This window comes from Trichosurus vulpecula, chromosome 2 (genome assembly GCF_011100635.1).
Source record: "Trichosurus vulpecula isolate mTriVul1 chromosome 2, mTriVul1.pri, whole genome shotgun sequence".
NCBI classification, from domain to species: Eukaryota; Metazoa; Chordata; class Mammalia; order Diprotodontia; family Phalangeridae; genus Trichosurus; species Trichosurus vulpecula.
In genome coordinates this window covers 424,862,840-424,880,103 of record NC_050574.1, presented here as the reverse complement: position 1 = coordinate 424,880,103, position 17,264 = coordinate 424,862,840, and the positions used below count along the sequence as shown (strand labels likewise).

At 37.2% G+C, this 17,264-nt stretch overlaps 1 protein-coding gene across 2 annotated transcripts in view; it reads right to left on the bottom strand.

The window, feature by feature from the left end:
- CDKL5 (cyclin dependent kinase like 5) overlaps positions 1-17,264 on the bottom strand; it is a 264,370-nt gene that overhangs the window by 103,884 nt on the left and 143,222 nt on the right. For both annotated transcript variants that reach the window (XM_036743412.1, XM_036743411.1), the window contains one exon: positions 15,717-15,762. In XM_036743412.1, the coding sequence (XP_036599307.1) occupies positions 15,717-15,762 (46 nt within the window). The remainder of the gene's footprint in view (positions 1-15,716; positions 15,763-17,264) is intronic.

Below are 17,264 nucleotides of genomic sequence, written 5' to 3'. Positions count from 1 at the left end.
GTCAGGAAGACCCAAGTTCAAATCTGGCCTCAGAGACACAGTTGTGCGACCTCAGGCAAGTCATTTGACCCTGTTTGCCTCAGTTTCCTCATTAGTAAAATGAGCTGGAGAAGGAAATGGCAAACCGCTCCAGTATCTTTGCCAAGAAAATATCAAATGTGATCACAAAGAGTTGGACATGACTGAAACGACTGAACAAAATGCCTTAGTCCTCCATGAATACCCCACACACCCCAATGATGAATATTACAGGAACAAGAAAATGATATAAAAAGAAGACAATGGAAAGAATGGAGAAAATGGCAGACAAGCACAGAAATGCTAACTATAGCGAGGATGTAAAAGCTTCCAATAGGTTCAATTCTGGCCAGTGACAATAATCAAAGAAATATCTAAGAAACTATGTGCCCAGAAGTATCTTTTACAATCCAAGAAAGCAATACAGGAGGTTTGCGATATTCCATGAACCATCAGCCTAACATATGTGTGCAGACAAAAAGGTGAGACAAAATGAATCCCTGGGGAGGGATCTAAAAGGCAAAATGAAATCATTTCACCCTTGTGCAAAGCCATATGGAATAGCTCTGGTCACTACATCCTAAGACATAATGGAGTATGGGAATATTAAGAGAGGGAAAACTAACATGAGAAACGGAATCGGACCAAGGGAAGATCTGGGCCCTTTAACATAGGAAGCAGGCTAAAAAAATATAGCTAGAAAAATCTGAAATACATGAATAGAGTAAATTCTTACAAAATCACAAAATCCTAGAACAGAAGCATGTATACAAAGAAGCACAGTAAATATCGGTTAATCAGGAATGTGGTATCCTATCTAATTACAGAAAAAGAGGTTGAGTGGTTTAATTGAAGGGGAGTTGGGTTTGGGTTTGTAATCACATGGACTAGATTTGAAACCTAGCTCTGCCACCTAAAACTATATAGCCAGATGTAGCTAAAATCAAAGAATAACAGAAAAAAGTACACCTGAGCTCTACATTCTTGACACACACACACCCCTCGTCCCAACTCCTCCAAAGAGATGTAAAAAATGTACCAGTCTGAATCCTGACAAGGAAATCTAAGAAAAAGTCACCGTGAGTCATTTTTTCAGCCCATGTCTGTAGAGGGGGATTGAGACTATATGGACACTCTAGACTGAGTCTGTCCAAGTACAGCACACTCGAGTATAAGGAGAGACTGAACTCTGGTGCTAAAGGAGGTACCACAACCATTCTAGGGCCCCCTGGTGGGAACAAGTGCCATCCGGCACCTGTGGCTCACTATACAATCTACAGTCACAGATCAGGGCAAACTGAGACCAGGATCTATGATCAGGAGTGGCCTTCAGGGATAAGGAGCAGTAGCTATATGGCTCTAACCACAGGAGCTGAGTGGAATCTCAGTTCCAGGTTCTAGCCCAGTAGGAACTCTGCAGAAGAATAATAAGGGCAAGAAGCCAAGAGCAAAGGAGAGCTTGTGGTTCTATCACTCAGAACCAACTATTTCCAAGCTAGCCAGAGTCTGAGTCCAGCAGCAGTCTGTTGTTGCTCAGACTGAAACCCAGGTCAGAAAACTACAGAGGTTAGACAAGGGGAATAGAAATCAGATTTTATACTGATCAGACCACTATGAAACCACAGAAAGCTGCAGTTCCCTAGCCTAAATTATCCCTGAGAGTTTAGAATAATATAACACTCAATACACCAAGAAACTAGCAAGAGGACCAGCCCAGATCTTCCCTCCATTAGTTCATTGAGCCTGTCGCTAACAAAATCCAAATTCAGGAAGCAGGACAGAAAGAGTAAATTAGTTGTAAACTAAAAATTAATTAATTTAAAATTTTAAAAAATGAGCAAACCAAAAAAAGAATCCCAACATAAAGATCAGTTATGATGAAGGGAATCACGAAACCAGAAGACAATAACTCCAAAGCAAGGTCAAAAAGAGAAATAAAGTCTGGGTACAAATTCAACTAGAATTTCTAGAAAAGATAAAGCAAGAGGTAAGATAAAAAAGTTTAAAAATGTTTTTTAGAAAACAAATGACAATGCCAGAAGAAAAATTGGAAAAGAAATGAGAGCTACAAAAGAGGGATTTAAAAAAGGAATTAGCATCTTAGCACAAAAGTTACAAAATCTTGTCCAAGAAACATATTCTCTGAAAATTAGAATGAACCAAAATCCGTAAGACAAGAAATAATAAAACAAAATCAAAAGACTGGAAAAAAATAATAAGAAAATGTAGGGGGGCAGAGCCAAGAGGGCGGCTGGAAAGCAGAGACTTTCGTGAGCTCCCCGTCAAGTCCCTCCAAAAACCCATAAAAAATGGCTCTGAACAAATTCTAGAACTGCAGAACCCACCAAATAGCAGAAGGAAGCAGGAGTCCAGCCCAGGACAGCCTAGATGGTCCCTGGCTGAGGTCTATCATGCACGGAGCTGGGAGCGGAGCGGAGCAGAGCCCACCATGGGCAGCAGCAGGTCCAACCAGACTGGGAGCCAGGCGGAACAGGCCGTAGCGCCCTGAATCAGGGAGCTGTGGCAGTTACCAGACTTCTCAACCAACAAATACCAAAGACAACAGAGAAGGTTAGTGGGGAAAGCTGCAGGGACAGAGTGAAAGGAGTTCCAGTTCGGCCACCGCCCCAGGGACAGCAGGGGTGGGGCAGCTACAGAACAATAGCTGCAGTTGCTTCTAGCTCCAGGCACACCTGGTGGGAGGAATTAAGTGGTGAATCAGAGCAGGAGTGCAGAGCCTGCTTAATATCTGAGTACAGTCCAGGTTGGCAGTTCTTGGGGGTGGAGGAGTGCTGGTGTGGCAGAGCTGACTGTATAGAAATAGCTCTGAAAACAACAGCACATCCCCTTCAAGCTTGGAACAAAGTACTCTTTACTCTAAAAGCAGTCATACCCCGACGAAAAACTCAAGAGTCAAGTAAGTTGGCTGGGAACATGGCCAGGCAGCGAAAATGCACCCAGATTCAGTCTCAGACTCTGGAATCTTTCTTTGGTGACAAAGAAGACCAAAACATACAGACAGAAGAAGTCAACAAAGTCAAAGAGCCTACAACAAAAGCCTCCAAGAAAAACATGAACTGGTCTCAGGCCACCGAAGAGCTCAAAAAGGATTTGGAAAAGCAAGTTAGAGAAGTAGAGGAAAAATTGGGAAGAGAAATGTGAGTGATGCAGGAAAACCATGAAAAACAAGTCAACGACTTGCTAAAGGAGAACCAAAAAAATACTGAAGAAAACAACACCTTAAAAAATAGACTAACTCAAATGGCAAAAGAGCTCCAGAAAGCCAATGAGAAGAAGAATGCCTTGAAAGGCAGAATTAGCCAAATGGAAAAGGAGGTCCAAAAGACCACTGAAGAAAATACTACCTTCAAAATTAGATTGGAGCAAGTGGAAGCTAGTGACTTTATGACAAATCAAGATATTATAAAACAGAACCAAAGGAATGAAAAAGTGGAAGACAATGTGAAATACCTCCTTGGAAAAACCACTGACCTGGAAAATAGATCCAGGAGAGATAATTTAAAAATTATTGGACTACCTGAAAGCCACGATCAAAAAAAGAACCTAGATATCATCTTTCAAGAAATTATCAAGGAGAACTGCCCTGATATTCTAGAGCCAGAGGGTAAAATAGAAATTGAAAGAATCCATAGATCACCTCTTCAAATAGATCCCAAAAAGAAAACTCCTAGGAATATTGTTGCCAAATTCCAGAGCTCCCAGATCAAGGAGAAAATATTGCAAGCAGCCACAAAGAAACAATTTGAGTATTGTGGAAACACAATCAGAATAACCCAAGATCTAGCAGCTTCTACATTAAGGGATCGAAGGGCTTGGTATACGATACTCCGGAGGTCAATGGAGCTAGGATTAAAACCAAGAATCACCTACCCAGCAAAACTGAGTATCATGCTCCAAGGCAAAATATGGACTTTCGATAAAATAGAGGACTTTCAAGCTTTTTCAGTGAAAAGACCAGAGCTGAATAGAAAATCTGACTTTAAACACAAGAATCAATAGAAGCATGAAAAGGTAAACAAGAAAAAGAAATCACAAGGGACTTACTAAAGTTGAACTGTTTTGTTTACATTCCTACATGGAAAGATGATGAGTATGATTCATGAGACCTCAGTATTAGGGTAGCTGAAGGGAATATGCATATATATATATGTGTGTGTGTGTGTGTGTGTGTACATATATGTATGTATGTATATATATATATGTATATATATACACACACACATATATATGTATACGTGTATGTGTGTATGTATATATGTGTGTGTGTGTATGTATGTATACATGCATGTGTATATATAGAGAGAGAGGGCACAGGGTGAGCTGAAGATGAAGGGATGATATCTAAAAGAAATAAAATCAAATTAAGGGATGAGAGAGGAATATATTGATAGAGGAGGAAAGGGAGAGATAGAATGGGGTAAATTATCTTGCATAAAAGTGACATGAAAAAGCAGTTCTATAGGAAGGGAAGAGGAGGCAGGTGAGGGGGAATGAGTGAATCTTGCTCTCATCAGATTTGACCTGAGGAGGGAATACCATACACACTCAATTGGGTATCTTACCCCACAGGAAAGAAGGAGGAAGAAGATAAAAAAGGGGGTATGATAGAAGGAAGGGCAGATAGGGGAAGGAGGTAATCAAAAACAAACACTTTCTAAAAGGGACAGGGTCAAGGTAGAAAATTGGATAAAGGGGGATAGGTTAGGAAGGAGCAAAATATAGTTTGTCTTTCAACTTTCTATCAACAATGTATTAGTGTCCCAATTTTCCCACATCTTCTCCAACATTTATCATTTTCCTTTTTCATCATATTAGCCAATCTGATAGGTATGGGGTGGTACCTCGGAGTTGTTTTAATTTGCATTTCTCTAATCAAAAAATTATTTAGAGCACTTCTTTGTATGCCTATAGATAGCTTTGGTTTCTTCAGCTGAAAACTTCCTGTTCATATCCTTTGACTATTTATCAATGAGGGAATGATTTGTATTCTTATAAATTTGACTCAATTCTCTATATATGAGAAATGAGGCCTTTAACAGAGACACTTGCTGTTCCCCAGCTTGTTTCCCAGTTCTGCTTCCCTTCTAATCTTGGTTGCATTGGTCTTGTTTGTACGAAAGTACAAATATATTATACTCATATATTATAATATATATTTAGATAATATATTATAAATATAATTTAATATAATCAAAATTATCTATTTTACACTTTGTAATTCTATCTCTTGTTTTTGGTCATGAATTCTTCCCTTCTCCATAGACCTAAAAGGTAAACAATTCTTTGCTCTTCTAATTTCCTTCTAGTTTCCCCCTTTACGTACACATCATATTTCAAGAAATCTTAAAAAAAAAAGCTGCTCAGATGTCTTAGAAAGCAGAGGGCAAAGAGGGAAAGAATTCAATGGTCACCTCCTGAAGGAAACCCCATAATGAAAACTTCCAGGAAAATTAGAACCAAAATCCAGGGCTTAAAGGTCAAATAAAAAATACTACAAGGAGTCAGAAAGAAAGAACTCAAGTACTGATGAACCAGTCAGAATGATATATGATTTAGAAGTCACCACTATAAAGAAACGGAAATCTTGGCATATGGTATTTCAGAAGACAAAGGAAACACAGGCTTACAACCGAGAATGGCTAACCTAGCAAAACTGAGTAAAATCCTACCCTCCAAAAATGGACCTTTAATGAAATGACTACAAACATTTCTGATGAGAAGATCATAGCTGCATAAAGACTTTGTAGTTCAAACACAGAAATCAAGAGAACAAAAAAAGGATAACATGACTGAATAATCATAAGAGACTAAACAAGGATAAACTGCTTCTATGATACATGTGTCCCCTCTGAATCTTAGTATCTTTAGGAGTCAAAGAGGAAGTCTAATTAGAGCGGGAAATGGTTCTGTTATATCTTTATAACCTTAGAGAAGAATGCAAAAAAGAAAGGAAGAAGAATCTTTTGGGGGAAGGGGCAAGAAAGAAAAATTAGGGAACACAGAATCAGGGTGTGCAAGCAGATATCTATCCAAACAAGGAGAAGAGTCTGGGGGAAGTGGCTTACATTTAAGCTTCATTCTCATCTGAAATGATAAAAGAAGGGAAGAATACATACACACAAAGGTAGAGTTGGGTACAAAAAGATACTTCATTCAACAAGGAAACAGGAAAGAAAGGGGAGAAAGGAAAATTAGAAGTAAAACAAACCCTAAGTCTGTAGAAATATACTTAGAAATCTTTGTGAGGTGGCAAAGAATGGGAATCTATACATGTTTGTTAAAGGAGTTGTTTTTCTTTTGTTCTCAGCTGAAGAATGGGGAGGATTCAGCTGGGAGGGAAATAAAGTGGATTTCTGCTGATTAAAAAAAGTAAAATATATTAATAAAAGAACTGGATGAAAAAAAAAAAAAAGAACTGAATGGCCTTGGACAAATCGCTTGATTTCTCTGGGCTTTAGTGACCTTACCTGTAAAAGGAGGGAGTTGAACTAGTTGACTTTAAAGGTCCGTTTCCAACTCCCTATCTATGATCCTAACTGAGTTTTCTGGAGTTCTTGCCAAGGAATCAGTATCTTGAATTTGGGATCCATTGATTCTGGACTCCGCTTTCTGTCATACACATAGATGAAGGTTAGCAGAACTACATAACTTGAAATCCAAGCAAGAATATGGTTCTCTAATTTCTAGAAAAGCATGGATCAGGATGAACTGCCAACACCTTTCTTAATGGTTTAGTATAACATATATAACAGTGCTATTCAATTTTAAAGAAAAACAGAGAAGTAGCATAGTATAGTGGGTGAAAAACTGGCCTTAGAGTCACAGTCTTGGTTCAGTTTCTGTCTCTTAAGACACATCAGCTGTGTGACTATTAACCAAAAGATGGAAGGGAGCTAGGTGGTGCAGTGGATCGAGTGCTAGACCCAGAGTCAGGAAAGACCTGAGTTCAAAACCAACCTCAGATACTTATGGCCGTGTGACCTTGGGCAAGTTACTGAACCTCTCCACAGCATCCCATCCCCCCACCATGATGATCAAATGAGATAATATTTGATAATTGTTTTGCTATATAAATGAGAATTATGATGATGTCATTTAATGCTTTCAGTGACCTGGCCAATTCTCTAAAAATCAAAGTTGTAAGCAGAGCCTGGGCACTTGCTATTTGCAATGGCAAAAGAAGTTTATTTACTTGGGAGCGCTACATGGATTAAATCATGTCTGGACTAAGTAAATGAATAAATTAAAAATAAAAAAAGTTTCTGTAGCATTTTAAAGTTTACATAATGCTTTCCTCATGATCCTGTGAGGTAGGTAGTAAAAGAATTATCATGCCCATTTTACAGAAACTTAGGGTCAAAGAGATGAAGTGATTTGCCCATAGTCTTCTGTGTGTCAGAATCAGAACTGAGATTCAGTCAATCAGCCAATGGCGCTACTTGATTCCACCTTAAAATCCAAATGCCTGGCTTTCACTGAATGGCAAAAATAGCCCCAACCTAAGCCTCAGTGGCACACTGTTTAGGTTTGATGACTTAGAATGAGTATGCATAGCAATTGGTTTTTTGTTCTGGCCAGAACAGGTATCTTCCCCTCCCAGATTGCAATCTTCCTGTTGGTAAATTAAGCCACATTTTGTCTCAACTCTCACCCAGCCCTTAGTTACTGAGTGAACAGTGGAGTTAGACAAATTGAGACCTGGGAAAGACCTAGGTCACCTGCTGAATCCTGGACCATTGCCAGTCATCTTGACCTTTGTCTTGTCACTAGACTTAGATGACTGGAGGAGTGAGGCTGACCCAACTCATATTCATGTGCAAATCAAGACATCACCCTCATGATGTCATTGGTCCTCTTTGAGAACAAAGGACCAACAACTACAAATAAAGGGAACAGACAGTCCCTGCTTTCAAACTGCTAGGAAGATAAATCAACACATAGAAGGTATTAGAATTAAAGGGGACTAGAAAAGGCTTCCTGCAGAAGGTGGGATTTTATCTGGGACTGAAAGCAAGCCAGAGATTCCAGGAGGAAATGAGGAGGGAGAACTTCCCAGGCATGAGGGATAGCCTATGAAAATGCCTGAAACTGAGAGATGAAGTAATTTGTTCAAGAAGCCAATATCACTGACTTGCAGGATACTTGGGTGGGAGGGGTTAAGATATATGAAGAACAGAAAGGCAGAAGGGTGCTGGGTTATGAAGAGCTCTGAATACCAGATGATTTTCTACTTGATTCTGAAGGTGAGAGGGAGCCAGTGGAGTTTATTGAATATGTAAGTGCAATGATCAGACTTAGGTTTTAGGAAGATCACTCTGACAGCTGAGTGGAGAACAAAGTAGGATAGTGAGGGCCTTGTGTCAGGCGTACTAACCAACAGGCTATTTCAGTAGTTCAGGGAGTGAGGTGATAAGGGCCTGGATAAGGGTGGTGGCAGTGTCTGAGGAGAGAGAGACCACAGTGTATGTGAAAGACACAAAGAAGGTCAAATTAACAGGCCTTTCTGATGACAAGTTAAGAACTAGAAGGTAGTTTAGACAATATCTAGTCTAACCTTCTCATTGTAGAGTTGAGAAAACTAAGTCTAGAGAAGTCATAACATAACAATTGAAACCATCAAATATTTATTAAATAGTGAATCCAGGTCTTCTTGGTCTTCTTGACACAACAACAACAGTAACAATGATATAGTTATTTTTCTCACTCCATCCTTTGCTAATAATCATCCTGTCTTCTGCCCTTTGAAGATAAACTCCTTAAGAAGGCCTTCTACAATAGCTGGTTTTATCTCCTCTCACTTTCTTCTTAACCTTCTATAATCCAGCTTCTGACCTGCTTATTCCATTGAAACCACTCTTTCTAAAGTTACTGCTGATCTCTTAGATGCCAAATTCAATTAACTTTTTCTCAACCCTCATCCTCCTTGACCTCTCTGCAGCCGATGACAGTGTCAATCACTCTCTTTTCTAACACTCACTTTTCTCTCTGAGTTTTGGAACACCGCTCTCTCCTGGTTCTCCTAGCTATCTGACGGCAACTGCTCAGTCTCCATAGTTGGATCCTCATCTAAGTCATGTTCTGTCATAGGCACTCTTCTCTTCTCCTGACATACTATTTCATTTGGTTATCTCATTAGTAGCCATGGATTTAATTAACATATCTATTCTGGTGATTCTGAAACCTTCTGATCTTGCCTTCTCTTTCTTCTGACCTCCAGTCACACCTCTAGCTGCGTTTCAGATATCTCAAAATGGGTGTCTAGTAGACTTTAAACTCAGCGTGTCAAAAAATGATTTCATTATCTTTCTCTTTCCAAATGTCTTTCTCCCTTCCATACTTCCCTATTACTGTAGAGGGCTAAACCATCCTCCCAGTCCCTGAGGCTCACAACCTAGGAGTCATCAGATTCTTCACTATGTTTCAGCCCCCATATCCAAGCCGCTACAAAGGCCTGCTGATTTCACCTTTGTAATGTCTCTCAAATATATCTTCTTTTCTCCTATAATACTGCCTCCTGCCAAGTACAACAGACTATTTCAATAAACTGCTAATAAGTCGACTTGCTACAAATCTCTCCCTACTCCAGCCTCTCCTCTATTCATCTGTCAAAGTGATTTTCCTAAAGTGCAAGTCCAATTGTGTCACCCCCATACTCAATAAACTTCAGTGGCTCCCTTCAGAATCAAAAAGAGCTTTCAAAGCCCTTCATAACCTAGCCCCTCTCTACCCTTCCAGTCTTCTTATACCTTATACTATTCCCCCCCTCCAACTAATCTCTCAGTAAATTAAAAATTTAGTTTAAAAATGTAGTAAACTAAAATCCTATCTTCTGTGATAAGCCTTTCCCAACATCTCTTACTTCTAGTGCCTTTCCTTTATTAATTATTTCCTATTTATCCTATATATAGCTTGTTAGTATATATTTGTATGCTTATTGTCTCCCTCATGAGACTGTAAGGTCCTAGAGGGCAGCAATTGTCTTTTAACTTTTTGCATCCCCCTATCCCACCCCACCCCACCCCTTTAGCACAGTGCCTGCCACACAGGAGACAATAAACGTTTACTGACTGGATACAATCGGAAAATACGCATAGTCAAAAAGTTTGTAGATAAATTTGTAGAAGACCTGATAAGCTTCACATGGGCAGAGATAGTTTCTAATTTATCTATCTTCTCCTTGCACCTGGAAGACTGTTCTAAACATAGGAGGCACACAATAGATATTGAATAAAACACTTTCCCTTTCCCTAACTGGGTAGCACACCAATTTAAGAGGGAACAAAAGCTCAACATCATACAATCTCAGCACACTGCAGTGACAAGAGCATGGGGCTTGAAATTAGGTCACCTGTGCACGAATCCCAAATGTGACTAGCTTTTTGAAAGGAATCAGACACAACCTCACTGAGTCAAGTTTCTTCATCTTCAAGAAATGGATAAAACACTTTCACTACTAACCTTACAGGGTTACAATCAGGAAAGAGTTGTGTAAATGTTAAAGTGCTACATAAAATACATAGTATTATTAATACTAAGACTGGGGGGAAAAAAGTAAAATTTCCTACTTGAAAAGACAACAGTAGTGGATTTATGAGTCTGATAGGCTTATTAACTGGTATGTGGATGAAATGAAAACTAAAATATGCTTGGGTATATCTTCAAGATTGTGGTGCTTTGGAAATGCCTAAAAAGGTATGTTTCATATAATGTGTCTTTTCACAGGCTGCCTGCCTCTCATGCCTAGAATGTTCTCCATTCTCCTTCTGCTTCCTAGTTTCCTTGACTTTCTACAACACCTAGCTCAAATTGTATCTTCTACAAAAGACCTTGCCCCACCCTGCATGTGCCTTCCAGAGGTGAAAATCTCTTTCTGAGATTACCTTCAATTTACTTTGTATACATCTTGCAGGCACATTTACTCCCTCATGACACTATGAGCTCCTTTAGGGCAAAGACTATGTTTTTGCCTTTCTTTGTATCCCTAGCACTTATTATAGTGCCTGGCACATAGTAAGCATTTAATAAATGCTTTTACAACAAAGGGGTGTGTGTGTGTGTGTGTGTGTGTGTGTGTGTGTGTGTGTGTGTGTCTGACATGTTTGTGAAATGGATTTGTGCATACAATATCTGGTCTGTATGGGAAGTGAGAAGTCAGTTTTCGTGGAATTTCTGGTGGACTCCATGAAATATGAGCAGGTCAAATAATTTTCCTCAGCTATCAGAAAGGCTAACACACACTAGCGAGAATGGCTCTAAAGGATGGTCAAAAGTAAAAGACAGCAAATCTATAATTTCTAGTTAGAAATATTAAAACGCTAAAGATTCTATTTCATATTAACATATTAGAAGAACGCAATATTTCTCCCTTTACCTAATTTGCTTTTGATGTCAGTTTTCATATTAATAGTGCATGTATGATTGCTCTCTCTCTATATATATATATATATGTATGTATGTAGGTATATAGTGCTACACACACACACACACACCACACACACACAGATATATATATATACGTATGACCATATGTATGTATGGCCTAAGCTATATTGCTCAACTTTGTATTCAAAGATGATCCCATTGACACAGATTGTTAATGGTGTTTGCTGGATGGCTTACAACATCAATGCATAGACAAAAGTCTTTTACAAGTCTGCACCTGTGAAAGCTATTCTTTAATTTGTAGCTACAGACATTATTTTCAAAATCCCTAATCATTTATTATTCTGTGTTATAGACGCTTATGAGGTCCAAAATCATTGTTAACAAAAAAGCTACCTTCTTCAAGACTGATCATATCAGGTTGGTCTTCCTACTGCTACTGTATCCTATAAGTTCACTGATTTTAGTTTACATTGCTTGAAATTATTTTTTAAAAATCATTATCTCTCTCTCCCATAACAAAACACACACACACACACACACACACACACACACACACACACACTACAGCCCCTTACATGCAAAGTCCAGCAAAAAAATTCCTATATTGGCCATATACAAAAATGTGAGTGTCATTCTGGATTTTAAATCTATCACCTATCTGGCATGGGTGGCATGGCTTATCTTTAGTCCTCTGATCTTGTAGTTTATGATTCTATTCATCAGAGTTGAAAAGTCTTTCAAAGTTGTTTTTCTCTATAATAATGCTGACAAGTAAACTGCTGTCCCAGTTCACTTCACTTTGAATCAGGTCATAAAGGCTTCCAGTTTCTTCTAAAATTTTAGATTTCATCATTTCTTATAGTCAAACAACATTCCATTACATTGATATACCACAATCTGCTTACCCATTCCCCAAAAGAAAGACATATCCTTAGTTTCCAATTTGGGGCTACCACAAAAAGAGTTCCTATAAATAAATCTGTACATAGAAATCCTTTGCCCTGTTTCTTAATTTCTTTGTTATATAGACCTAGTGGTAGTATAGCTGGCTTAAAGGGTATGTACAGTTTGGACCTTTCTTGAGAGCACAGTGCTTTCTAGAGTGTCCCAGTGCTTCTTAAACTGTGGGTCAAGATCCCATATGGGTTCGTGACCTACAGTCTAAGAAGTGCTGAAGGAGTCTCACGTGGAAAAAATTTAAGAAGCCCTGTTCTAGACCAATTAATTCACAGATCTACAGTGAACTAGAGTACCTGTTTTTGCACAGCCCCTCTCATATTTGTGATTTTTCTCTTTCGTCATTTCTACCCAATTCAAATGGGTGTGAAATGGAACTCAGAGTTGTTTTAATTTGCATTTCTCTATTAGTGGTTTGGGCATTTTTCATATGGTATTGAAATTTGGATTTCATTCTTTAAAAACTGCCTGTTTATATGTTTTGACCAGTGCCTGGAACATAGTAAGCAATTTAAAATGTTGGATGACTAATTTATGCATCTATTTGGGAATGGCTCTTAGTCTTGTAAATTTTATTCAATTCCTTATATATCTTCCATACGAGATCTTTAGCAGAGAAATTGTTTGTAGTTTTTTTTTCCAGTTTCTGTTTCCCATCCAATTTTAATGGCATGAGGTTCACTTACGCAAAAATTTTTCAATTTTATATAATCAAAACTGTTCATTTTATTTTCTGTGATCCTCTCTGTTGCTTTACTCATGAACTTTTCCTTATCTATAGATCTAAAAAGTAATTTCTTCCTTGATCTTCTGATTTATTTATGACATTGCCTTTTATATCTAAATCACATATACACCTGGATTTTATGTCGGCATACAGTGTCAGATGTTGGTGTCTATCAAATTGTTTTATAGGTTTCCCAAGAATTTTTGTCAAATAGTGAGTCCCTACCCTAGGAAGAACAGTCTTTAAAGTTCATCAAACACCATGCTATGTTCACTTGCGTATGTATACTTAATGTACCTGATTTGTTTCACTGACTGACTTCTCTGTTTTAATAATTATTACTTTGTAGTATAGTTTAAGATATGGTACCAAAAGATCCTCACTGTTGCTGTTTTCTTTTTTCATTTTTACCCTTGCGATGCTTGACTAAATTTGCTCTTAGAGATGAGCGTTATTATTTTTTCTGGCTCTAGAAAATAATCTTCTGGTAGTTTGGTAGGTAGCATTGTCATTTTTATTATATTGTACCATATAAAATTATATTATTTATATCATATTTATTATATCAATGACCTAGTAATATTTCTCTGATTACTTAGAGCGGTCTTTATTTTTGCCAAAAAGTGTTTCATAGTCAGTCGTACTTATATAGTTTCTGGTTCTATCCTGGTAGAAACATTCTCAAATATTTCATACCTTCTAATAGTTATTTTAAATAGAATTTCTCTATCTCTTCATATTTTTATATTCATATTTTAGGTTTTCTTATATTAATAAGGGAATGATAATGACTTGTGTGAGTATATTTTATATCCTACAACTTTGTGGTTTTGTTTCAATTAATTTTTTATTGATACTGAGGTTTACAATGTGAATAATATAATTTGAAAAAGCAGTAATTTTGTTTTCTCTTTGCTATTCTTATTCTCAATTTCTCTTTCTTTCACAGCTATACTAGCATTTCTAGAATTCTGTTAAATACTTGTGGTAATAATGAACATCCTTGCTTTACCTCTCATTTTACTGGAAAAGATTCTAGCTTTTTTCCTTCACGTATAATATTTGCTCCTGTCATTAGATAAATATTATTTACTATGTTAAGGAAAGATCAATTTATTCCCATGCTTTTTTGGTGTTTTTTTTTAACAGAGATAGACGTTGGATTTTGTTAAAATCTTTTTCAATGCCTACTCATATAATGTGTTTTATTATTTATTATTAACATGATTTATTATATTGACGTTGAACCAACCCTGCATTCCTGAAAATCCAATCTTGTCACAGTATATAATTTTCCTAATTTGTGTGGTTGATTTGTCAGTATTTTATTTAAAATTTTTACTTTAATGTCCATTAAGAATATTAACCTAGAACTTTCTTAAAATATTTTCTCTCTTCCTGGTTTAAATACCATGACCACATTCACATTAGCGAAAGAGAGCAGAACGCCTTCTTTGCCCACTATTACAAATAGTTTGTGTAACATCAGAATTCATTGTTCTTTTTCTCTGTTACTTGAAGCTATTTTCAAAGTATCTTGAAAGGAATTATTCTGGCCTCCCTTTCTTTGACTGCCCATGTAATAGTTGTTTGGGCATCCTACTATAATTCATTCACTGCATATATTAGGCTTGCCAGAAGAGGAAAGAAAACAAATAATTTTACTTTGTCTAGGACCTCTTTATTGCTAGATCCTGTTGAACTACTTAATGTTAATTAGGTTTTATGAATAATCTAATAAAATTGTTGTTCATCTCATGGTGCTTAATAAATAAATGTATGTTGACAATGAAAGCTGAACATGACTATTTTATAGATCTCCAGGTCAGTGTTGAAACAGCTTTCTTTGAACACAGGCCATCTATCAAACTCCAAAAATCATGCTTTTCTGATCTCAGCTCTTTCCTTCATTCTCAACTAATACATTGATTTTATAAAGTAGAGTTCAAGTGAACTGTTATTCTTTATCACTCTTGCTCAACATACATTGGTTTCAATACTCCACTTGAAATATTCTGTAATATTTTAATGGAATGTGTATCTTGGAAATTAAAACTATACATACGACAAAGTCTCTAAGCGTAGTACCTGTTATGCCTTGAAAGATCTGCTTTTCCCAAAGAATTTTAAATCGTTATAAGTTGAAGACAATTTTATATGACACACCATGATCACCCTACCTTAAATTTCCAACTTTGTCTATGAAAGAAAAATCATAATAGGTGATACCAAAAGCTCTAATATAGTAATTTACAGAGTATGTATGAAAGTATAGAAATACCTAATTCAAATTACACAATTTGCTCATACCGGTGATATGGGGTCAAGTTAAAGATTATTCTTTCTACCTAGATTTTATAAAACATTTTCCTGATCACTGATCACATCTTCAGCTAAAAATGGATTTTCTCGCAGCTAATGATGGTGATTTTCAGTTATTCCCATAAAATGGACTTAATATTCCAAATCAAAGTCCTAGAAAAGGCCTATTACTCCATCTCTTGAGGCTGTTATTTTAAAATCTCAGATGGTTATAAGGTTTTTGCTTGATAAGGCATATCTATTCTATAAACAGCATATAAAAACTTCAATATACAGAAAAACATACCTTCACTGTCCTTGAATTTCTTGATTGCCACAATTTCATGTGTTTCCTAAAAAGGAAGAGTCAGAAGAGAAGTCATTTTCAAACTGCAAACCTTAATAGAAAACATTTCTCAAATCCTAACCTGGTGTATTGGTAATCAAGGTAGGACTTATTTTACTGTTTTAGAATGCTAAATTAAGTGTCTTTGATTGAGCCTTATTAGATGCAAAGCCCCAGGCCCACACCCTTTTGCTAACTAGGTGTAAATCCTTCCAGCCCTGAACAGGATATAAAAACCCTAAGGTTAGCATTCTGTCTGGGGCTCTCACTCATGGAGGAGTGTTGATGTGGAGACTCTGGGCAGTCACTGTTAAGAGCCCCCAGTTCGTAAACCCAGAGGTTGATGCTTTCCTGGTAACTATGAATTGTGATTTGGTCTGTTTATATTGCGTGTGTTTGTAATTTGTTTGTATTTGCTCTGAAGTTCAGCTTGCTAGCTTTTCCTCCTGAACTAAGTGAATGATATTTGTATGTTGGATTAAAGTAAGACTGTTAACCCCAGAAAGTTACTTTCTTTAGTAAAGCAGATCAAATGAATCTGTGCTGGCAGCTCTTGTTGCTGCTCTTGTTGGGTCTTATACCCCCCAACAGCTGCTAGCCAGATTGTTGCTACACTTGGCCATGTCAGAAAGGTATTTATTTGGATATAGTCTTTGCTTTAATCTCTCTACCCTTCTTGATTCTGCCAGCAGTTCTCCTCAACATTTATCATGCATTTATTTTTGAAGACACGTAATTTTTTACGTGTTCTCTCCCTTAATGGACTATAAGCTCCGTGAGGACAGGAGCTGTCCTATTCTTATCTTTATATTTCCAGAGCCTGGCCCAGTACATGGCACAAAGTGGCATTTAAAAAATGCTTGCTGAATAACTGAGTAACTATTTCTGCAGGCTTGCATGCTAAGTTTGGCAATAACTACATTTTTAAAACTACAGATAATTCCATATGGTTGTCTGGTATGACTTTCAAAAAAAATGAGTAGCATTTCCAAAGCCAATATTATATAAGAGAAAGTTAAGCAACTAAGAATAAATAAAAATGTCACTTTATCATATAACATTAGCACTAGAAAGGTTGCTCAAGGTCATCTAATTCAATGCATTCAATTTGTGGAAGAAAAAATGAGGTCCAGAAACATTAAGTGACTTGTAAAAGAAGAGACAGGGAATGAATATCAGGGAGGGACTAGAAAAGAAATATCCCCTGCCTCCCAGGGCCAGGAGGATTCTCTTACTACACCAATAATATTCTCTCAGCATTTTCCAATACTGTTTTATCATCATTTAACCACCTACACTTGTGGGCAAAGCCCTTATTTCAACCAGCTCAATTGCTACTTGTCATATATCTGCGTACTCAAGCATCATTAAACATAAAATTTGCAGGACGACAACTTGGACTTAAATTATTACAATATCAACACAGCCATAAATTAAAAATTGGGACTCTCTATTCTGGAGTAGGGTGTAAAAGAACCTCCCCCTAAAGGAAGGGACAGTACAACAATA